This window comes from Poecilia reticulata, chromosome 10 (assembly GCF_904066995.2).
Source record: "Poecilia reticulata chromosome 10, P_reticulata-male-v2, whole genome shotgun sequence".
Classification (NCBI taxonomy): Eukaryota; Metazoa; Chordata; class Actinopteri; order Cyprinodontiformes; family Poeciliidae; genus Poecilia; species Poecilia reticulata.
Genome location: NC_088839.1, coordinates 30,538,324 through 30,564,102, shown reverse-complemented (window position 1 = coordinate 30,564,102; position 25,779 = coordinate 30,538,324). Strand labels below are relative to the sequence as shown.

At 36.4% G+C, this 25,779-nt stretch overlaps 1 protein-coding gene across 2 annotated transcripts in view; it reads right to left on the bottom strand.

Annotated features, from left to right (window-relative positions):
- The window catches only part of fstl5 (follistatin-like 5), a 186,477-nt gene that overhangs the window by 30,941 nt on the left and 129,757 nt on the right, over positions 1-25,779 (bottom strand). Inside the window, exons 8-11 of one of the 2 annotated variants that reach the window (XM_017307175.2) lie at positions 22,816-22,827; positions 19,800-19,920; positions 5,557-5,718; positions 3,895-4,029 (exon numbers count right to left, since the gene is read on the bottom strand). In XM_017307175.2, the coding sequence (XP_017162664.2) occupies positions 3,895-4,029; positions 5,557-5,718; positions 19,800-19,920; positions 22,816-22,827 (430 nt within the window). The remainder of the gene's footprint in view (positions 1-3,894; positions 4,030-5,556; positions 5,719-19,799; positions 19,921-22,815; positions 22,828-25,779) is intronic. The other variant, XM_008421086.3, reaches the window with a different exon arrangement.

Here is a 25,779-nt window from a genome sequence, read left to right as displayed (position 1 = left end):
AGTTATTTACATATTTTTGGAAGACTGAATGTCACTGGAATGGGTGGACAAACGGGGTCTCTTTACAGTATTCACATCCCTGAACTGCTACAACCACAGAATAAACAGACAGGCGAGGCAATGCCTCCACAAGAAAATGATAAAAAGTCAGTTAGAGCACTTAACTGCGCCCTTATTCTCTATTTCTCTGTTAAATACAGTGTCTCCACACTCCACACATAAAACATGTAGGATGTCATCTCTGTTGTAAGGAATCAGCTTATTGCTGCAACGCCGGAGTCCAAAAGTTTAAACGTTTTCAGACCATTAGGAAGTTGGACAGAATACACTAGAAAGGGTAAAAATTAGTGCTGAGCTACATCAGAGTTGGCATCAGCTTCCAACATTTTTTACCTTTAATAAGCTCAAGTCTCTTTGATATGCAGAACTTTGACGCAACATGAGTGAACAGATGTCCAAAAAGAGAACCCACCTGAGGTTAAAATTAAGGGTGGAAAACAAGAAGAAATAATTTGGCAGAGTAACTGTCTGGAAAATTATGACACCAGCTGTTTCACAAATCTAATCTAGGTGACAAAAAGGGAAAAGCAGCTTTGCAGAATGATTTAAGTAACAGGGTTACGACGGATTGGAAAGGAACAGCAGGGCTGAAAACACACTGTTGTTTGAAGTTTTCAGGACTTGAATGCTGATTTTGTGTGAGATTTTAGAACTGATATTTTGCAACTGTTGCAGATATATTTATTAAGATAAAAGCAAATTTAATAGTTCAATTTCCATTCTTAATGTTGTTAAGAGCTACAATTTTAAACTAAATTCTTCACCAGCTTTAAATGGCACATTATGCAAATGATGTATTCCAGTTAAATCATAAAAATCATTAAACTTTATTACCCACAGTCAGGAATAAAACCATCCGGCTGCTGTGAATATCACAGAAAGTCACAGATCAACCTCACCTGACTTCTTCTGGAAAGAGCTTAGAACAGAAATAATTTAATTCACATTTGGTTAATAGAAATAAATGTATTTATTTTTTCTTGCAGCTTATGAGATGCAGTCACAGCAGCAATGCATGTAAATGCCAACCTAATTAACTAGTTCACTAATTAGTTGCCATTTTTGATGTTTTCTGATGCATTTGTATTACATTTTAATTGACTGGAAGCACACGTTCTATTTTTAAAAAAGTAACTACTAATAAATATATTTTCTGCAACAAAAGGGGGTTAAGAGGTAAAAGGACAGCTGAATTTTAGAAAACAAAGCACGTACTACAATGAGGAGCATGTGAATAGCAGTCTGACTTGAAACACTGTTTGAATATAAATCAGTTTTTAAAAATTATATTTAAAAAACTGCTACAAAAGTACATGGATGTCAGAGTTTTAAGTATTCATTGGGGAACTGCTGGCACTGCTGAAGGATGTAGTGACAGCACTTAAACATGACTGGACCACTTGGTTATATTAAATGGATTACAGAGAACAGGAAAATGTTTCGAATGTCACTGTATGGTTATCTTACAGGTAAGCAATGTGTAGGCTGCATAAAAATAAATTAATTGTGCAGATATAATTTTTAATATGAAGGTTTTTTTTTTATTTTCATTTTTTTTCTCCAACATTTTAGTTTTTTTTTTTTCACACGTGTTGAAAGAAAAAATATTCATTTCAAATCATATTTTGTACACAAAAACAGCTTTAAATTAAATGTCAGAATTTATATAACGTGGGGTCAGATGAGCAGCATGTTAGCGGTGAAGGGCTGCAGGCGGTGCAGACTGACAGTCCACATTAGCCGCAGGCTTACATTGACAGCCAATTCTGGGAAAACCGATCGTCAGCTCTCATTTGCTCTCCTAACTACTTTCTGAATGTGGAGGGCGATGTCACAGGAAAACTAGAATGGGTCATACATTCAGTCTGTCAGACATTGAGGACAGATCACAACATGTGTACAAAAGCCTGTTTATTCTTTCCTTTTAAAGCAGCAGTACAAACCTTGTCTGTCCTTCCCTTGACATCTCTTTGAAGTCCTGTCTTGTGGGGTTACTCTCTCCAAAAAAAGGGTCTACCATATCTAACTCTGAGCATCATTTTAGCCTTCGGTAGATCTTCAAAAGCTTCAAAGCGCAGGGGGGCAACTTGTGACCTCGTCGAGGATGATCCTCTGATGTGTGACAGGCAGGGCAGAGGAAGCTCCACTCTGCAGGGATCACATCTAAACACATTTGGTTTGGCACAGGTCTGGGACGGTGAACACGTGATGTGTGACCTGACTGCAGAGTTGCAACGCTTGTACCAACTGGGAGCCATAATTACCCGCAGAAAAAATACAACACGCTAACGACTGGATGTGGATGAATGCCCCGAAGACAAATTCTGACATTTTTAAGAAGGTCAGAGTTAATTACTGTTCGCGATTCTTCTCATGAGGAAAGAACAAGGGGAGATTGTTTGTTGAGAAATGCTTGCAGATATAAATAAGGTTACTTGATGTTAGAAACATTTTATGGTAACATGGTGTCTTAGTAAATAAAGAAGATTTGCTGTTTCTTGTCAAAGTATTTGGGTTATTTATTTTTTTTTATTTTAAGACAGACTTAGATAAATAAAAAAATCAGCCTTGAGATTCATGCATCAAACAGCTTAAAGGCTATTTTTATTTTTCTGCAATAAATCGAGTAGATTTTCAATGCATATAAGTAATTCAAAAAAAATTAAAACACCTCTGGTTCTGATGCCCTGCTGTTTATAACACACAGAGTGTTTAGTTGGTTGTTAAATGAATTTGTGGAAACACAGAAAACAGGATTGGGAGCTTCGCTACCAGGATTGGAAGTTAACAGCTGAACAGGCCTGATTTCTCCTCACCCACCAAAAAGCTGTCTCTGCTGGAAACACACTTTGCCCAAAGATTTGGAAACCATCGGACTCATTCAAGGGCAGAAAACCTTAAGGGGGACGAAACCCGGACCATGCCATGTTTACAACCTGTAGCTTGACCAGAGTGGAAGCCACGGCTATACTGACCATAACAAACCTCAGGAAACAACAGCAGTTCAATAATCCCGTCACCCACTTCCAACATCCATCTTGGAGCCTCAATGTGATTAAATGATGTAGTTGAAAAGGGTCAATATTCGTATATATTTATATTCTCTTCCATTCACCACATAAAGATAATAAAATACTTGAGGTCCAATGTTACGACATGCTGTGGGAACGCTAGCTGCAGATGGACTGAGTGACGTAACAGATGGTGTTTTTGGAATAGATTCACAGCTACTTTATTTCAGAGCAGTCAAACCCTCACAAATATAGACAACATGATCAGTCTGTGCAAAACCACTGCATGGTTTGATGGGATGAGGTTAACCTGGTGACACAGTTCCTGGTAGGAACACACTGATGCAACAATGTTGGTCAGCACTGGAGCAGAAATTACAATATCTGCTGAATATTGCTAAAATTACAGTCAGAATTTGCTCCCAACAAAAGTTTTAAATCAATCAACAGGTGCTGTTTTGAGTTTAAGCTGCTGATGCTTCATTCAACTTCCTTCTCCTCACTGGATACAGACTCACTCTTTTCACACTTGTGGTTTACATATATTCCTAATTTCCAGAAATAAAATTAGTACAAATATCAAACGCTACAATCCAAAACAAAACTGAAATGTAAATGTAACAAAGTGGGCAGGTACTCTTTAAAACAAAGACAAAACAACTGTGGCTAAAATGACAAACTGGAGGACATCACTCTGGAAGGCGATGTCTTTGCATCACAAGAAATAAAATGATGAAAACCGATAAAAATAAATGTTAAGAGCTTTACTCCACTATATCCCTTAAAAAAAAAAAAAGAAAAAAACTTTATGATTAATACATACAGGTTTTGCGTGCCGAGTCCTCCACAAACAGTGAAGAGATGTCCTCGTCCACGCCGGCCTCATTCTTGGCGATGCAGGTATATGCCCCCGTATCTTCAAAGTGCACGTTGCTGATGTGCACCTCGCTTCCATTAGCTTTGAGGAAGAGCAGAGAGGAGACACAAAAACGGGCAATGTGTTTGCTTTCCAGAAAGACATAAAAGGAGACCCCCATCTTCCCATCTTTTGGTGCCATTACATAACAGACGGATGGTGTTTGTTTCAGGGCGAATTCACAAAGGCAGGAGTTCAAAGTAAGGAAGTTCATAACAGGATCATTTGCTGGTTGAAAATTTCTGAACCTTCAAACAATCTTTCTGATTTAAGTTGGGTTTATTAGCAAGCCTGACAAAACGTTAGAAGGTGGTGGTTAAAAAACATGTTTGTGAATCATTGAGGTCACACTAAGCCCAAGAGCTTCAGAAGAAAACCAGACTTTGGTCTAAACTACACAGCAAATGAATCACATTGAAAATAGCATAAATAATGAGTTACTCTGCAAAGTTTTGTTTTGTTTTATTCATGCATATTGTGCCATTAGCTGCAGAAAATGTTAAGTATTTCCCCAAACAGGAATATTTTTCATCTGTGGCTAGCTTATTTAATTTCCAGTATGATTCATACAGTCCTGCTCAACATCTCTAACCATATTAACCGCTGTTTTAGACTAAAATCACATGTCTACATGACAAATAAATTACTTGTAGGTGGAATAGAGTTGTAGAAAGCAAATACCTAATTAAATACCCAATAGTATTAGCTTGCATGCTCTGGACTCTGTAACTGAATGATTCATAGAAATAAGTGTGTCTAAAATGTGTGAAACTCAAACCAGATGGTTCATCCATTACATAAAACAGGAGTCAAACAGGTAGCCCCTTTTTGACAGATAAGAACAAATGCTGCACATGGTGATGATGATGCTTTTGTCTCTGAAAATCTGAGTAAAATTAGATGTTCCAGACATTATTCAGCAGAAAACCCTTCAAAAAACTCTTATGAAACTGGAAACTCAATGTGACTCAGATCACTGCTTCAGAATAAAAGCTCTCTATGAAAAGAAACTACTTACTATCTTTTTAACTACTACTTGTCACAATAGCCAATAGTCATTTTGAAGTTTCATGGACAAAATTAATTGAATTGTTCTGTGTATTCAATTAATTTGAAGAGTTGATAATTATGTTACTATTTCATTTTAATGAATTTAACCAATTGAACTATACAACAAATGTAACTAAAACTAATTATCGGGGATCCAATATGAGCAACCCACATCTACAGTAAAGGCCAAAACTTTACATACATGGAATGAAGAGACATATTTGTTTTTTCCCTCTTTGTCTGAAGTCTAACTGACCTGAAACAAGATGAGTTTGGTCTGATGTAACTTCAGAGAGCAATAAAAAAAAAACAAGGTTTGGCTTTATTTGGTGTATGTAAACTTCTGGTTTCAACTGTGTTCCTGAATCTATATGTGTATAAGCTTTTATTTATTCCACCAGCCCATCGCTGAACCAGTAATCACATTTTCACATTTTAAATTGCCATCCTCAGGAAATGCTATGGTACAAGAAACTAATAAATACTTGGAGTAGATCATAAATCAGGACTTCTGTTCACCTTGCAGGGTGAGCTGTTTGGACAGCTTGGTCTTTATGTCCATGCCGTTCTTGAGCCAGGAGAGTTGTGGGCTGGGGATGCCCTCAGCGTGACACCGCAGGCTGGCGGTAACTCCTGGCTCCCGGGCTTGGCTCTCTGGGTAAACTCTGATGACTGGAGGGACTGGAAGGTGGCAGGAAAACAAGATAAGAGCTGCATCAACACAAACTCTGCTTTGTTCCACACTGCTGTTTACATTAGTATCATCGTTTAAGAAGTTACTAACCCTTATCAAACAAGATGGTTTAGATAAGAAGCCAAGTAAACTTCTGACTCCACATTAGCATACACTATCAGTAGGTTTGAGTGCATTTGAAGCATTGCTGAACATGTTTAGATAAGGTTAATGTGCTTCATGAAACCAAACACATCAGATAGATAAATAAGGGAGCCAACTGTTGCTCTGATGCTATTGATTTTGCTTGGTTACTATTGATTTTCTGTAACCTTTTGTCAAGCGAGATGAGAGGATAGAGGCAGTGAAAACAAAATGTGAGAAAAGAGAAAAGGCAGAAACTAAATGAGCATCTGGTGTTACACGTTTCGGACTGCCCGTCAGGTTCATGCCAGAGTTTCAAGGGTTTAGTATCCCCCAAAGCAAAACAAACAAATACAACCACTCCTTCATACTGTATTTCCAACATTCACAAATTAGCATAAATCAATAATCCACTCAAATGGATAAATAATATTCATTTATGCATTGGCTGAGATGCCACAAGTTTTGTTCTATAGCCTGAGGCTAACTTGTTTAAATTTTAGTCCACAAAACATGGGGAATATCAAAAGAAAGGATTTGAATAATCCTCTAAAGGGAGATGCATTCCTTAACTACCATAACAGTGATAAAACCTTTCAAAAATAAACTTTATCTGAAAGAAACTGTGACTGAAAGTTGGACAGGGACAAACAAATACTTTAAAAAGCAACCTGATTCGTTCCACAGTGTTTCCCATATAACCATGACAACCTGAGGACATCAAATCTCCATCCCACTATTTTGTTTTGTACTGTCCCGTTTCAGCTTCAGTGACCCAAATCAGTGGAAGTTTTTTGTTTGTTGTCTGAAATGGACTTCTGATGTCTGAGCTGATGACGGAAATGAGAGTTCTGGCATCTGCAGAGAAAGCAGACGCGGGCTAGAGACCATTTCCTGTGGCTTGTGGTCAGAGGAAGTCTTTACTCAGCCAGGTGAATGAAAGGACTAGAGATTGCTGCCACAGCCACCTGGTAATCACAGCACACCAGGGTTTTGGAGTTTGCATCTTCCTAGCCGCCAAGAGAGAATGCCCTGTGGGCCACAAGGGCTCTTAATGCACGATCCCTACCAATCACAGCGGCACAGACTCTCCTGTTACCTTGGTGCCTCTCAGCACTAAAAACACTACTGCAATAGAACCTATAGAAGCCATTATTTTGTAATTTCTGTTAAGCGCAGTTTATCCCTTTTCCCTTTTTATATCCCAGCAGCCGAACGCTCAAAGTGCATTCAAGTGTTTGCAGATACTAAAGCGTGCAAATGCTTTTTGTTGATGGTGCGTGCTGCAATATATCTTTATTGTCTAGTATTTTATCTGTCTAAATTTAAAAGTGTATTTTAATCAATTACAATATTGTAAAAAGTTTATTTTAATAATTCAACTCAAACGTTAAATCATGTAGATTTATTACAAACAGACTGATATCTTCAGGATAATAGAACACCTCATAAGAGTAATGTAGAAATGTCAGTTTACTCTAAGATATACTGTGTATAAACAAACATTTGTCAGTTTTATTTTGAATGAGTTATTGCATCAGTGCAGAGTGGCATGGAGACGAACAGCCTGAGAAATTGAAGCCGAGGTTTGCTCTAATATCAGCATTCAGCTTATTTGCGCTGTTGGTTCTTGTATCTCTAATCTTTTAATAATAACTCAAGAATTTTTTTTTTAAATAACTGCCTAGAAGCACCAACTTTATTTGTAATCCACAACTTGTAATTTCAAACTTTTAAAAGGTTTTTGTTTCTCCAAACTGAAATTATCTCTGTGACACAGTTTTTCTTTCCAATTCATTTTCCAATAACACGTGACAATGACAAACTAAACCCCATTACTGCCTGACCCATAACGTGGCCATAACATAACATTTGTCTTTGCACATCACTTTTTGTTGAGTTAATGTAAATAAATCTCATTTTTGAGAAAGAGATTTTTTAATTTCTCTTCATTAGCATCAAAATATACAGAAATATCCAGACACTTGAAACACACAGCTTTGTAACTAATCTGAGTTTCACTTCTTAAATTAGTTAAATTCTTTGATTTCCATTAAGATGCACCTGTAGACTTAAAATAACTATGTTAATCTAGCTGAGGCTTCGATTATCAAACTGAATGTAGGTAGTAATATCAATGCAATTTGTGAATTAAGTAATTTTAACATAGGCAACCACACACAGATGTAATATAATCTCAGGTTAGCATGAAGTTGTGGGATTAAACCAGTGTGGAGAAAAGTCCAGTCATGCTTAGACAGAATCTGCAAAAAGAAAAGCTTGGATAAATAGTATATTTCATAAATATTTATTTGACATTTTAGTAGGAAAACAGATTTACTCTCCAGTTCCAGTCCATCCTGCGTCTGTATGCATGGAGTTTTGAATTGCGTATCCAAGTGGGATTTAGAATGTTGAAGCCGTTTAAGGCTTAAAAATATCACTAGAAATATTACAATTATATTTCTGCTTGACAGAATCCTATTTATTTCCTGCTCTCAGTTCTTCAGCGGATGCCTTGTTGGCCTTCTGATAATTGGTTTGCTTTGAAATCTGGGAAACATTTTTGAATTATCTTAAATTTACTCATTTTAAAGAATAATTTGAGTAAGTTAAAGGTGCACTTACTGATTCAGGATTTTTTTGTCCATGCATTCATTAGTGCAGATGGCACATGGACACTAGCAAGCAAGCTTTTTTAGAATAACACCAGAACCGAAGCTTTCTGATCTATGGTGTACAAAAGCGAGGAAGAATAGATCAGGTGAGATCTCTGTAGGTTTCAGTTCAATCTGGAAGCTAGGGGTTTGATCGGTTATTGAAAAATAATTTCTACTTCTGACTTATTTAACATGCTAGTAGATTTGGAGTCAAAGTTTGCATGAATTTAGTCAAAACTGAAGTTATTTAGTGATTTCTTGTAAGTTTGATGTGGTGAACCACCTGGTGCACATTGGTTAAATGAAAGGTTATATAACTTCAGTTTCATCTTTTTACTTTTTACAAGTAACCCAAAGAGTTATGCATCCATCTGTATTTAGCTACTCCAGTCAATTTGTTGAACAGCATCAGCTGAAAGTTATTTCTGATGTGTCTTTCAGTTTTGCACATCTGGAGTTCAACATGTTGGCCCATTCTTCTCCTGCAGTCTAACCAAAACTCAGTCAGATGGGATGGAGAGAGCATGTGGACACAGTTTTGAGTCTTGACACAGATTCTCAAATGCATTTAGGTCAGTAAACATGTAGAAGACGATCTGATGAGGCCAAAACTGACATCTTTTTGGCTTGCATGCAAACATCTAGAGCTTGGGACATTTTATAACCTGAACCTGCTTCAATTTTCTCTGCATCTTTATCTCTTACCCAGTTGGAGTGCTTCAAGCTGCTGTTTGTTCAACAACAAACTGCTGGACTGTATTTACTGAATATCTGGCTTCTTAAAGCAAAAGATTGCACTGGATTTTATTTAGGAGTATCAGAATAAAAGGGCGCCAGAACAAAAGTGCATACCAGACCTTTTGGATTTGTATTTGTAAAACAGCGAGAAGCCATTTTCTTTCTTGTTCAGCTATACACTATATATCTTATACACTTTTTATCTTACACAATATCCCAATAAAATAGTGAAATGCATTCTGTGTGACAACGAATTTTTGAAAACTGAAACTCCAAAAAGTACCAAATAAGTACCAAACCCACTCATCATAAAAGAAGTGGTTGTGTATAAAGTTTTGATTAGATTTTGTAATATGAAAACTGCTTAAAACACGAGATGAGAGTAGAAGAGAAGAAAATAGGCTGACAGTGGGTGGAAAATACTTCAGATTATTTAGCGCAGAGTCAAACTCCCCAAATATTCACGCAGAACAGAAATATAATGAAATGAGCTTTCTCATTTCAGATTTTTCAGTCAAATCTCTAATTTAAATATCAATTGCATTCCTTCCCAGTTTGACATAATGGCTGCTGTTACAATTGAAACATGAGAACAGTGAAGTGCAAAAACATTTGTGGGAGGACTCACATTTATCTGTGTTGCTGCTGTAATTCCCATTGGCCACCCACAGAACTCAATAAAGGTCATTACTTAGTTAAAGGCTCATTATTAGCAAAGAGCTTTAGTCAGTAAATTTCCTTTGTGAATGCAGGAGAGAAGACTCATGTGCCATTGTGCTTTCCTTAATTTGTGGCTGTAATTTCTTCTGGTCACTGATAGGTCCATACAGTTGTTAAAAGGGAAAGAGTTGAATTCAAGAAAGCAGATATTGAGAGTTTATCTGGTTGCAAAGAAAGTGGGGTAGCCAATTCAAATGTTAACTGCAGCATTAAAGAAACTAAAATTCATATTTAATGCATGTAATTAGGTTCAAAACAAACTTAGCTGATCCCAAGAGAACCAAGATAATTGTTCGATTATAATACACTGTTTTCTCTCAGGGTTAAGTCCTTTATGAGTTTAAGTGGATAAAACTATTAAAACTATATAAAGTATAACATAATAGGTATTCAAAGAGAAACACAAAGGTCTGGAGTTTCCTTGTAGATGGCTGTGCTGACTATTCCCCTTTTAGATTTTTCTTCACGTTCTGGGATCTTGATTTCCAGAAACAGTCTGATCCTTTTTCTTCTTGATCCACGCACAACACGTCTGAGTCTCTGGTTCAGGAGTAACTTAACATAAGGAAAGTTTCAGCAGCTCACATTCTACGATTGTGCTGATGTGGAAACAGAGGTTGTCTCAAGGCTAACATGAGCCAAGAAAAGATCTCTATTCTGCCTAATACAAAGAGTTATAAGAACCATGTAAACTATTCATCTCCATAGTAACCTCACTCAGGCTGGACATTTCGGATACATTGATGAATCTTCACATAACCAAATCTAACCTAGAATGTCTGAACATGTGAACAGAACATCTGATTCTGGTTCTGAAAATGTGAACAGAACCAGAGTGTGAGAATCCATCCATCCATCCATCCATCCATCCATCCATCCATCCATCCATCCATCCATCCATCCATCCATCCATCCATCCATCCATCCATCCATCCATCCATCCATCCATCCATCCATCCATCCATCCATCCATCCATCCATCCATCCATCCATCCATCCATCCATCCATCCATCCACTTTACGGCCTTATCCCTCGTGGGGTCTGGAGGTGCTGGTGCCCATCTCCAGGTAACGTTTTGGGCGAGAGGCGGGGTCACCTGGACAGGTCGCCAGTCTGTCGCAGGGCAACACAGAGACAGACAGGACAAACAACCATGCACACACACCTAAGGAGAATTTAGAGAGACCAATTAACCTGACAGTCATGTTTTTGGATGGTGCGAGGAAACCGGAGTACCCGGAGAAAACCCAGCATGCACAGAGAGAACATGCAAACTCCATGCAGAAAGACCCTGGCCGGGAATCGAACCCAGAACCTTCTTGCTGCAAGGCAACAGAGCTACCAACTGCGTCACTGTGCAGCCCTGAGGATGTAGCCATCAGGTACGTTAGAGGTGGAGGTACAAGGCATCACAAAACACACCCTGAACATTTGTTGACTTGTATAGCTTACATTATACAGGGTTTTATGTTGTATTTACTATAAATTGGGTTTTATACTAAATACATTTTAAAAATGTTTAAAACACATCTGAAACAAGAAGCTGTGGTCAGTTCTGAATGATAAATCCACCTCCAATTTTACTAAATTTCATTTATTTTGGACGGTAACCTGATCACTTATAAAGTAATTTGGTTGATATTAAGGAACTAATACACTTGATGGAAACTGTAATGTAACTTTATTAGATTTAAATTGTTTAACTGTAGATTAAATTTGTTGATATTTTAAAACTCTATTCTTGCCATCTTTCAATAATAGATCTTTTAGTGGGTGTCAATGATTTAAAACATTTCTGTATTGAAATCCTCTTTTTATTGTCTGATGTTAAATTCTAATGTGAGAAAATGACATTTTAATTTTATTACCTGTAAGCCATAATAATTCAAGTTAAAATAAACAATTGCTTTAAATATATTGGTTTGTAGTGAATCTATAGAACAAGATTCATATTTTTAAATAAAATTACTGAAAATAAACTTTTTATTCTTATGCATTTACATGCATTAAACAAACTCCATACATAAGAAGTGGAGGGATAAATCAACAATGCCAGATGTTAATATGCTGACAGTCACATGTCTATACTGTTTTATATTTAGTTCTATGTGTTACAGTCATTTGTGTATAGAAACAAGCTAATTTCACTGTCTTTTATTCATTTATTCCCAAAAAAATCTTGTCGCTTGAAACACTAGAAATTAGAAAAAAGTGGCACTTTTTTTCCTACTCCAAACTTGATTCAGACAAGATGTGAGAGAAAATGCATTCTGATGCGTTTCTGAGAGCGTCAGGAGAGTCACTGCCAGGAGAACGTGACACGGCAGGGCTGACAGCTCCATCATAAAGCTCCCGAGCCGGTCGTCAATCACTCAGCAAGGCTCCCGTCTGCTTTGGTGCTTCACAAGATGAGCAGGGATGCACAGAAACATCGTGGCAGGAGACTACTTCAACATCCCACAACTGGGACATTTCCAACAAGCCCAGGAAGACTTATTACAAAGCTTCAATCAAATTAAACCCTTGGTGATAAAAATTAAACATGCTGGCCAGATCTGGTGGGCTGTGGGAACTGATCAGAGAGTACACAATCAAGTGAACATCCATGGCATTAATGTACAAGACGAAGCTCTGCATCCCGCAGTTACACAAAGCGTGACAAATAAAGCTACCACATGATGAAACATCTCTCCAGTTATTACTTTCCCGTGGAGATGTGGGAGTCAGTGTGCATCCAGGACCTTGCATACTCTTTACAGAGCTAGTGAAACAGTACTTTTAAATGTAAAACAAAAGTAAAAGAATAAAACAGCTAGAGGGGTTGTAAAAAAAGATGTGGAACTAAACTTATAAAAAGTATAATGGAACCTCAGGGAAATCTGCTACATTTTTCCTCATCTTTCCTCCTCAGAAGAGGTACTAGATGCTTATCCCCCCCCCCCCAGTATTTTCTGTTTGAGTTATTTGGTAAAAGGAATTCATGGAATTCAATTTTCCACAGAGATTTGATTCCATTGCATGAAAAATAAAAGTACAATTTAACAAGAGATTCTCCTTTTCCTCGGAGAGACCAAGATTCCAGATGTTTTTATTAGTATGAATTATAAGGGCATGATATAAATTACCAGTTACTAATTTACAGTTATTTGTATTTATGTCAACAGTGCATTTTTTGTAATTAGAAAATAATTGTAGTACAAAACGAAATCCAAGACTCATGTCATACATGAGTTAGTGATGCCATTTTTCCTAGATCTGAGACATTTAGGTTAAAACTATGTTCTCTTTGTATCTGGAAGTTGTTAGTTCCCAGTTGGAAAATCTTCAACGCTCCATCAAGTCAGACGGCAGCTCCGAGTTCACTATCCAATATGGCTGACCTGAGTTCTAACCAAAAGAAAGCTGCTAAAGGCTCCTTTATGTTACTTTGAACATGTATCAAATGTAACATTTACCCTATTAGACAAATTATTAGGCGTTATTGTTCACTCCTCCATCTTTGTTTTCTTCTCCTCACACTGAGCTGGAGAAGATTTATTAATATTTGGAAACCATTTTCTAAATCCACATGCTCTCTAAATAATAAAGATGTTGAAAATAAAGTAAAACATGACTGAGGCAAAGTGTAAGTAAATGAGTGAACTTCTGATTTAACAGAACAGGAAGTGCTTTTAGTTTGATATTTTCAGAGAATGTTGGAGATAGGTTTTTTATTTGCTTTGAAATCATCTATTATCACACAATACATTGCTCATTTGGAGAAACGTTCATGTGTCTCCAAATGAAGCTACAACTAACAAAAATATATTTTCTTGAGCCATTAACATTTCATAATAATCCAGAAACATCACCGGCGTAATAAAATGCATCCTTTCACAGCTAGACGTGCAGCAGAGCATCACCTGTGTGAACTACAGTGTACAAACACGCTGCCATACTTGCCAGATTTTTCAAATGCTTAAAATGATCAACCAATTGTTTCTGTAATGCAGTGAGATAAAGCCCTCCCAGTTTGTTGATTTTACAGCCATTTAGAATCTACTGTGGACAACAGGGCGACAACACAGATCGGAAGAAGATTGGAGTTCATTGCTCCGATATTTAAAATGCCTTGATCAATACTTTGGATCGATGCTTGGTATTGGGTTAAGTCTAGGATCAATGTTAAACCAGATCAGTATTACCAAACTATTGTAAGATTATTTTTGACTATGAGGATCAGTAGTCCTTTCTTAGCGCCTTTTACAATTTATACAAATTCTGTAAAATATACGATCGATCCATATTCATTCAAAGCAAAATCTGCGTTGTTGTCCAGGTTTTATTCCCACAGCAAACATCTTCCCTCCAACCCCAACCAGACACAGCAAATCCACACTTCTTGTCTGGGCTCATTTCCAGCTACACACTGCTAAGACCCAGACTTTTTAGCTGCAGGCATTCCTTTGGTACTACAGGAGAGGGGAAAAAACCCTTACAACCTCACGGCATTCACCTTGGGGCCTGCAAGTATCCGCACATCGACTAACAGTGGAGAAAGAGAAAAACCCAGTTCAATCAAGGTTTGGTTCCAGAGTGTGCACAGTGTATGGAGGTAAGCTCTCATTAGTCTGACACCACCTCTACCTCTGCCCTCCTCTCACTAAAAATATGACATTTAAGGAGAGAAGGATTATTTTAAAGCCAAGAATCAGCACACACAAAGACGCCATCACTACCTACCACCCACAGCTGACCTCCAAGCTGACAATGTCCTTCTAAAACCTCCGACTTCAACCAAAATGAGTTACGTCAGAGGCTGAAAGTTGCAAAAAACTAAATTTTTAAAGCAACAAAAATATTAAAATGCATCCTGAATACTTGAAACTTTAAATCCTCTGGGAATGCTGTATTCCAATAAAGAAAGCAATACTGTATGTTTTAGTTTGACTTCCATTAATCTATTCTACACAGTGATTTGTTTTCTGCTAAAGTGGCTGTGAAGGTGGACAAACTTTGCAGCCACAGTGAACAAATGAGATGCAACTTTATTGATTGTAGTGGGTAAAGAGGGGTCACTGCAACAAAAGAGCTGGCACAACAAATCAAAACTAATAAATAAGCCCAACAAAACAAACATCTTTAGAATAACAACATGTATTGAAGATAGCACTATAGACAGTCTTCATAAAGATGAGGTGGGCAGTATGTACAAAAACAAAAACTTTTTACAGTTGGCTTTGCTACATCAGGGTCTTTCAAAAAAGATTGAAACTAAAATCTTTCTAAAACAGAAAGCACAAAACTAAAACAACAAACATTAACTTAATATTTTGCTATTGATTTAATATGAATGTAAATAAGGCCATTTTTATATTTTATGCCAGATCTGCAGTGTTTTGTAAAACTATTGTATAAACTGTTGAGCAGGAAAACAATGTGATTGGTTTTGCATTTTTAGTGAACTTTCCACCTACTATGTGACTAATATTCCACTGAGAACCAATCAAATTTTAGGAGGAAATATCAAAAATGGGGGGAAAAAAAGCAAAATGCAAAAAAACTACTTATGCAATGAGCAAAACAAGACTTTTCAACAAAAATTCTTTTGGACTGATCTTGCCAAATTTCAGAAATAATTTGACAGAAGATCTGTTCTGACAGATTGAAGCATCTTTTGCAGAGCAAAGTGGGTAATATTTTACCTGCTCAAAATGTTGCTAACAGACTACAACCAAAAAAGCCTGAATGTGAAATCTAACTCAAAAGGGGATTCAGAACAATTTTAATGTAATGGGGTGCACACAATAACTGGTAACCAGGTTATTGCATCTTTGTTATGCTTTTCACCCACAAATGTTAGTTTTTCAGTTAGATTTATCATTATGTGATCTAGAAGAAGAAAATAGAATGAATTAACATGGTCTTGTTTTGCTTAAGTCACACAGGTAGCCAGGATTACCTCAGATTAAATACAGATTGTTTAGATCAGTTTATGATGAGCCCAAAACAGTTGACTGTGTTTTTAAAAAGAGATAACATGACATTGTCTTAATTTTATTTTTCTATGAGAAAAAAAAACACATGTTGAGCCAAAGTGATCAACATTGGAAAGAAACTTAATGTGGATGGTGGTAAAACCAAATACTAACATCTAAATAAATGAAGGCCATTTATTTTCCAGAAATTTTGGTTTTGATTAATTAAATAATGAAACAGCTCTGGACTCTCAAACTTTTTGTCACTAATTTTTACTTAGACTTGGAATCTTTGTAGCTTTTTTTCTGGTGTTGCAGAGATTGACAGTTTGGATTAGGATTATCCCATTTTAGCTCTTTCTTAATTGAGTTGTACAAAATCTAATCTTGGTAGGGTGATACAGGTCCTCTGAGACTTCACCTACACTGAGAATGTAAAAGTCAGCCTTCATTGAAAGGTCATGTGGAAGTTACAATATTAATTACAACCCAAAGTTATTGGTCTCTCGAGATTCTGGCAGTCTCCATATGCACAATAAGGTCTGTATATCAGTACAATTAACCTCTCAGTAATCTGTTAGAAGAATGATAATGATCCAGCTGTCTGTCAAATGCAAGTGGAACACATTCACTGACTTTACAAAGTGGTTTATTTGCACCCACCTCATGAAATTTACTCTCATTTACTGAAGCTTCATCTCTTCACCTTTGGCCTCTACAATGTACGTCTGTTTTAGCATTCACATGGGCCATCAAACTCACCCAAACCAATTAGAAGAAAAACTAACTAAAAACCTGCCAATGTCAATCAAGCATTGACAGTCTTCATTCACAATGTTATCGTGAATGAAGTGTGAGGCTTTTAGCAGCAGGTAAAGAAAAGTGTGAATAAAATAAAAGTGCCAAGATTTTTATTCTGAAAGCATCACTAAAGACTATTATTTGCACAATAATTGGAATTTTTAAAATACCATATATATATTTTATATTATATTTTAAAGCCAGAAACCTAAAGATGGTAAAAATATGAAATAAAAACCAATCTGCCTTTCTGCTGGTTATAAAAGCAGGTAAAGAAATCTAAATCACACTTTCTGAAAGAGGCTTTTGTGTCAGACACTCTTAACTCAATGTGCACCGTCAAACATCACCAGAAATCTGAAAACATAATCACTGAATGGATTTATTTATTCCCAAGAAACAGCTTTGCTGCAAATGTCTAAATAAATGTCTGACCATTCATAGGACCAATCAACTGTGGGTGTTGCGTTTGAGCAGATAGTCCGTATGGTATGAAAAAAAACTTTATTTTCTTTGAAGTGGCAGGAAACAAATTTGTTCTGTGCCTAAACTAATTAGAGAACTGTGGTTTTTCTATAGCCAAACCACATAATGTTGAAGAAAAACCAACTACAAGCTAACCTCAATTGTTTTTGGCCTAACAGTCGGTGTCAGAATAATATCAGATAGCTACATAACCAGAGGTGGACACTGCTAACTAAAAGGTTTGATGTGCAAACCCTAAAACACTAATCATACACATTATTTCCACTAACACTAAAGTGCTATAAATATTGTCTATTTGTAAATTACAATGTTATAGTTTTATACCAACAGAAGTTGGAGATTTTAGTCGCCCTTCAGAAATAAAAAGAAGAAAAATATATATTTGGTCTTTGTTCCTGCCATTATCCTAAAAATACATTTAATATGAATTATGTTGCTATGCATATACAACATTTGAACAAAGGCACCTCTGATGAATTTGTTAGAGGCAAATTAATCAAAGTTGTGACTTCTTGAGCAGAGCCGAACCAGGAAAAATAAATTTCAAACATAAAGACAGGCAGGTGATTAAAAACTCAAAGCTGCTGTAGGAAAAGCCGCTCAAAAGCCTCCGAAAAGAGGAAAGCCTTTTAATGTCGATGTCCTGCAGCTCAGGGTTTAAAAGCAGAAAGTAAGTGCAAAAATGTCTCCACAAAGTTTAAAAGGTTAAAGGTTTTATTTATAATTATTGTAATTTAGTTCAGAACATTTTGAAACATTAAAAAAAGGGACTCTTTAACATTCACTATGCAAAACTACATTTAGCACTGCTTAGCTAATCTGTTGAAAGTCAAGTGTTTGTCCAATTATACCCAATAAATATTATGTCAGCATCTTCCTTCTACATGAAAAACGATCAGATGCTTATGCAGACATACGGCTTACAATGCAGACAACCGTTGGCAAACTGTGGCATTCAGATCATGCTTTATATGGAGATTATTGTTCTTTTACAACCAACTATTAAACTAAACGCTGAGCTTAACATAGCATTTCGAACCAATTTGTAATTGCCGTTTACCTCAGAAGCTTGTCAAAGTGTCTAAAATCTTCATACCGGTAGTTAATTGGTGGGAACGTTTTGGCTTTGGAGGCCACACCTGTCAAAGCCTTTATTTTTCTTTGCCATCATGTGAATTGCATGAAACTCCAGCTGCTTCAGAAGGTAAATTATGTTTATCAGCACCAGGTAATTAAAGTTCAGTATCTGCTCTTCTAGCTTTACTTTTTGTTTCAACCTGCTCCCTAGGGACAGAACTGCATCCTCAGTAGTTAAATCGCCCATGGAAACGTTTCTAACTGCATCCATCTGCTGTTTGGTGCTGAGTGGGCAATGTACTGTACAATGAGCTGAAGCTTATGGCTTCACATTATCAAGGTGAGCTGCAGATTTGAGTGATGATTCAAGGTAGATCACCAACTGTGAGTGACCTTTTTTCTCTCTATCACATTGCTTTGCAGCTGGTTTGACACATTTTACTGCTACTGTGAGCAAACTTTGATAAAACTCCCCAGCCACTTAGGTTTGCATCAGCTATGAGGTCTCTTATTTTACCAAAGAGTACAGCCTGCAGTAGTTAGGACTGATGTGGGACATAAAGTGCCTTAAACTACTTTTTGTCATGGTAAAAATGACAAACCTCAGCTTATTAATTGAATTATCACATGATAAACCAACACAAACTATTGGAGTTGTGAACTTGAGGGAAAGTAAAATATGATTTTCCAACATTTTTTTTTTTACAAATAAACCTGAGAAATGTGCTGTGCCTTTATATGCAGCTCCCATTGAAACTACTTATGCATGTTTTTGAGGAAAGCTGGAAAATGAAGATTTTTCTTCTTTGTGAAATTATTCAAATTCAGTCATATTGGATAAAGAGCATTTGTGGCACAAATTCTTAAGTGGATTTGGGTCTGAACTTTAACCGGGCCATTCTAACCCCTTACAATGCCTTAATCTAAACCATTCCATAACAGAGCCCATGTTTATGGTCGTCCTTTTGGAAGGTGAGCCTCCATCCCAATCTGAAGTCTTTTGTTGCATTTAAAATGTTTTCTTCCAGGATTACTTTATTTTCTGCCTTCCATCTCCCTTCTCTTCTCTTACAAGCTTCCTAGTCCCTGTTGAAGATCCGTCTTCAACATGTTAGCTGATTTTCCATCAATCTAATGTCACTGACAATCTTTAGATGTGCTAAAGAAGAACATGTAAACTCCACGCAGAAAGCCCCTGGGCAGGATTCAAACCCAGGACCTTATTACTGCAGGAAAAACATGCAACCAACTGCTCCACCGTATTTTAATGTTATTTTTGCTAAAGGAAAAAAATGCACAAGAAGGAAAGTCATGAACCATATTCTTTATAGTTCACAGGGATGTTCTGCTTTATGTTGGCTTATTGGATAAAATCACAATAAAACTCAATAAAATTTGTGGTCAGAATGTAAAATGTAATAAGGTTCAAGTTGTTTGAAAGCTACTGCAGGCACAGTATGATGATAAATTGCGTAAAGAAAGAAGTAAAGATATAACCTTCTTACCATTCACTTGGAGAATATGGGTCTGAAACAGTTTGTCATATCCATCGGCATGACAGGTGTAGTTACCCATGTGGGTGGTGGTCACCTTGGTAACGTACAGTGAGCCATCATCCCCAAAATCCTACCAGAGAAAGAGGACAGACAGAGCTTTAATGACCCGGAGAAACCCCTCCGAACCTGGAAACAGCAGCTGTGGCTGAATCCAGGAAAACAAACTTTCAATGAAAATGCAACAATCAGCAGCGCACAGATGGAGATCTGGAAATAAAAGGAAATGAAACTTATCACAGCTGTTGGCAAAGGCACATTGTGGAGCAAACCTACATCAATCCATGACAAAAGCTAAACCTGTTATCTATCAAAGTCATATTTAGAAGTAACCATTTACTCATATAGGACATATTTCCACAGCAGATGACTGTGATCTGACTCAGAGTGGCAGCTACAATTAATTACTGCAGAAATCACTCTTTACTTCCTTCAGCGCAACAACTGGCTAATGTAGCGCTGCAGACATTATCTAAATAATTCCAGCTACACGTTTTAAACATTAATGTCCCTTAAAAAAAGAAAAGTCAGTCCCCTATAACATTCTCGTTTAACAAATGCATGCAACTATTCCCAGGCTGTTTCGTTAAAAGAGAACTTACACATTGATCATGCGGATATAACTAAAACATGATGAATCCATGCCATGTTGTGATTATTAAACCTGTGAGCAAATGAAAGATATTTCTGAACAAAGAGGAGCAAACAGAATGATGAACTGTTCAGGCTGCGGTGCAGACAGAAGCCCACAAAGCTAATGAGCCTGATGACGGCGCAATCCGCCGGGCAGAGGAGGAACAGATGCCACCTTGTAAAGACCACACGGCAATAAAAACCGAACACCACACTGATTAAGGACGTTTTTTCAAATTAATAACATAATTATTTCTCTTCCACTAGCTAGCAGTGGCATAAGATCTTTGTCAAAATACAACAATCAGTGCAAAAGTTTTATGTCTTAGTCGGCTTTTAGATGGGAGGGTTTGAAAGAACATTGATTATGTTTTTTCCCTCCAGATTTTATTTCTTGCTTTAATGCATGTAGTGATTTCAGCTATGTCTGCTTGCAGCAAGATGCTTCGTTTAATAGATTTGTTATTTTTCCTCTTTCAGTCTTGTACAGTGTTCTTTAATCTATACCGCCATTTAGTTACATGCTATATATTAAAATGTCATATGGAAATTTAATTGCTACAGCACATATTACATTTCATATCAATAATATGGTTTTCAAATAAGATATTTATTACATTACAGAATTTAATTTTTGCAAGTTATTTCAACTTATACTTTATCTTTGACATAATAAAGCGGAGAAATAAGAGATATTGATGTAGTTCTTCATTTTAAAGAGGAAGAATTTATAGTTAGTTGACTTTTAAGTTTAATTCATATGAAGACAAGTCTGCATTCTAGAATGTGATTATTTTATTTAAAATACATTAAATAAATATAACTGAAAGAAACAGAAAAACTAAGGTTACAAAGACAAATCTGACCTAAATCTGATCCTTTAGTCAAGTCTGCGTTATTTTTCTGCAGAATGAGTGACCCCAAACTCAAACCCAAAAATTCAGATTCTGGGGCTGCAATAGCCTGCACTTTGGGGTCGGAAACCATTCACTCAGAAGTCTGAATGCGCTCCATCATTCAGTCATGTGAACGAATTTCACCCAAAAAATAAATAAAAAATTGGAATGGCCATCTCAAACTGCTGAGTAGACGTATAATGAAAAGACGTTTTTGAAAGAATGAGAGTTCTGCAGCTTTTAAATGCACCACCATAATGAAACCAAGGTGGCAAAGCATTTCCATTCTTAAGTGACATGATCTAACGAGATTGAATCTGGCTCAGTGTTTCTCATTCCTTATGCCTAACACTCTTTTAATTTGCAAAAATATCATCTCACTTCTAATTACAGTTCACATTTTACATTTGCTTACATTCTACAAGCTCTTTAATCTAGATTTTCCAGTAAATAGTTGACAGAGAAGTTGGGAACATCAGGCATCCTGTTTATGAGTGTTCAGTGTGTTTATCATTTTATTCTCCTGAGCTCCAATCTGACTTCTGAACCCTGGATGACTGAAGCATCAGAGCTTCACAATACAAGGGGAAATCGATGGTACCTTTTGGGCTTCTTGGGCTGAGAGCATATTGTGTCACCTTCTTAAATGAAAAATGAAGGCGGGGGAGAAATGAAACTCAGAGGGGCGGAACGAGTCACGGCGGAGACTCTGTCGACATGATTCCTCCACCTCACCTCATCACCCCCACCTTAGCTATCAGCAGCACCCAGCTTCCTGCAGACTGAACAGGCCAGGGTAGGACCGCTCAGGAAAAAGGCAGACAAGGGCGGGTGGAGGAGGATTTACAAATAGGCCACAACCCTCAAGAAACCATAATTAATAAAGCTGCCAGAGCTGGGTCACCTCTGAAGAGGCACTGAAGGGGCAACTCATGGGACAGCTGACCTCCACCAGTGACGAGAGGTTTTCAAAGAAATTTCCTGTCAGTTCACAATCTTTTTATAAGAAGGCAAACAATGAGATGAAAGTAATACCCTATAAAGCATTCAAGTCGAAGTCGGTCGTATAAAAATTAGTCTGCCAAAAAAATAAACTTTTACAAAAAGGAAATTTTTCTAGGAATAAGTTACATTGAAGTTTTACCCTGGTCTAAAAGAGTAAAGCTACAGTGGATTTAACTGCATTACTTACAGCATTGCAAAATTCTGCAAACTATTCTTGTTTTGCAGGTTTTGTGCATACTATGTACAATCACTTTGAAATTGCTGGGCACATTTTTTTTTTTTTTATTTTAATACAGAGAGAATTTCACTTTAAAAATGTTATGAGTTAGTTTTAATCTGCATGTTACAGGCACTGTTCCAGCTTTGTGGGCTTTTTGTTAGTATAATGAATTAATACCAAGCATAAACACAGCACAAAAACCAGAAAGCCCTACCTGAGATGGGATCTGTTGAAAAAAAGCGAAAGGTTAAAAAAAATTAGAGGGTGATTTTTTTTCACAACATTTAAGACACCATAATGATATTTTATAATAGTCTAAAACTAACTAACACGACTAGTGCAGTTGGTGAATTTTGCAGGAAAGTAAAAATGTTTTCTTTGTCATTGGTGGTAAAATATATTATAAAACAAGACATTCAACACAGAAATAAAAATCAAATGTTTACTTTATGGCAGTTTGTTATCAGAAAATGCCCTCATCTCTTATCAACAAGTTAACACAGTTATTGTTCAAAAAATGTATGATTTCTTCTGCTCTTTTGAAATAGTACTTATAAATAGTAGTTGGTGAATTTTGCAGAAGTGTTACCAGAAAACGTGCTAATTTCTTAACACCAAATTAATAAATAATTAATTAATCTTTTTAAATACCGCTTATCTGCTTCGACACAAGAGATTCACAGTTGGTAAATATTGCAAAAGCAAAAATAAGATGTTTACATTGTGGCGATTCGTTACCAGGTAACGCACTCGTCTCTTAGCAACAACAAGTATTGTTATTGTTCAAAAAACATAAATTTCTTCTTCACTTTTGAAATAGTAAAGAATTGCAGTTGGTGAATTTTGCAGAAAAGTGAGAATGTTCTTTGTCATAGGTGTAAATATATTGTAACAGACATTCAACACAAAATTAAAAATCAGATGTTCACTTTGTGTCACTTTGTTACCAGAAACGCACTCATCTCTTAGCAACAAATTAATAACAAATGTTATTGTTTAAAAAACATAATATTTCTTCTGCTCTTTTGAAATACTACTTATGAATTGCAGTTGGTGAATTTTGCAGAAGAGTTAACATGTTCTTTGTCATAGGTGTAAATATATTATAAAACAGACATTCAAAACAAAAGTAAAAATCAGATGTTTACTTCATGGCAGTTTGTTACCTGAAAATGCGCTCATCTCTTAGCAACAGAACAACAACAAATATTGTTATTGTCCAAAAAAAAGATTTCTTGTCCTCTTTTCAGATACTACTGAAGAATTGCAGTTGGTGAATTTTGCAGAAAAGTGAAAATGTTCTTTGTCATCGGTGTAAATATATTATAAAAAGACATTTAACACAAAAGTAAAAATCAGATGTTTACTATGTGGCTCTTTGTTACCAGGAAACGTGGTCTCTTAGCAACAGAATAATAGCAAATATTGTTATTGTTTTTAAAAAAAAACTTGCTTTAGTAGTTGGTGAATTTTGCAGAAGAGTTAATATGTTCTTTGTCATTGGTGTAAATATATTATAAAATAAATTCAAAACAAAAGTAAAAATCAGATGTTCACTTCGTGGCACTTCGTTGCCAGAAAAAACGCTCATCTCTTAAAATCAAATTAATAACAAGTGGCTTTATTTTTTTAATAAAGCCATATCTGATCAGTAACCCTTTCTTTGATAAAGCTAATATATCTTAGAGCCTATCTTATGTCCAACAGTTTTCCTTCCCTGATTTAGAACTATAATATTTTCCCCTGATATTCCGTTCCATAAATGCAAGATTGAAAGAGAAAATGCATGTAAGCCACATATGCGCTTTCCCTCATCTGAGCCACTTTAGTATCCTAACAGCATTGTCCTCACAACTTAAACTGTTTAATGTTTACACACCTGCACACTTTTAAAGTTTACCAATGTTTCTTTTACTTGGCCCCTGGGTGAAGACTGAATTACTGGCAGTGTTGGATGATGATGCAATAGTCAGCAACGGTCAGCTTCATGGAATTACAGTAAGCTGCTTTGTCAAAATTTAGAGAGACTCTATTGGGCTCCAGGATACCAGCTCCCCCGTGGGATTAGTGTGCAATTTACTAGATCAGAACGTAGTCAAAAACTTTGAAAATAACCATGTTCTAAACTGGGAACGCCTGTGGGATTACACAGTAAACGTCTCGTTTACTCACAGGAATATGACTAATCAATGTTGGCAGTGGATGTTCACAAATATTTCCAACAAGCAATTATACTAAATTTGTCTGCAAGGCATTTTAGAATGCGTTTGTGGGTGCCAAGTGCATGTGAAACCCATTCTTGTCTATGAAAAGAACAGCAATGATCGACTGGAAGCTTGAGCCAAAAATAAATCTGGATTAAGCCACTGCATAGTCCATCAGGGGTTCAGCTGGATATGGTTTGGTTTGCACACAGATCTGAACAGTGTTCAGCTGATGCTGTGCATCATGCTGAATCACATGCTCTTAGTGTTTAGAGGTAATCCACACAGCAGCAGAGGCTGCAAAGTCAGGCTTAAAGTGCCAACATCAAAACAACTGCATATGTTGTAAAAGCACATGAAGTACTCTCAGTCTGAGGATACAGATTAACTTAATCACTTTATGAATCTCCACAAACAGAAAATCAACACGGTGCTCTAGAAACACAAAACTAAACCATTCATTAAATGAATAAATTGAAGAAATGCAAAGCTTTTAGTGATAGTGTCCTAGTGAAGTATTAATTACATTTATTCTTTACATCGATGCTTTTAAAGGTGGAGATGGAGAGAGTGTGTGTGGAGACGGAGTGGTGTGGGGAGTCTGATCCTTGAATGGTTGTAAACAGCATAATGGTGTAGCATTGTTATGACATGCTGAAGGAATGTTTGAAAGAGTATAAGCTTCTTAAAGAGACAGAGGCCCGATTTCAAGGTGTCAAATTACAAAGTCAAATTTCTTTTAAGTTATGTTTGAAAAAACAGCATTTTCATAGCAATGGAAGGAAACATAGTTACTTGATGTTGCTATAAAAATGCATAATACCCCCAACCAATTAAACATAGGTATTTTTCATCTAAATTATTAAATCCTTCTTTAAAACTCATTATTAAAGAAGAAGCTGTCATTTGTCTAATTTAAATGCCCTTTTATTATGATTTGATTAAAGCATATTTTGCTCAAATGTACCTTTAAA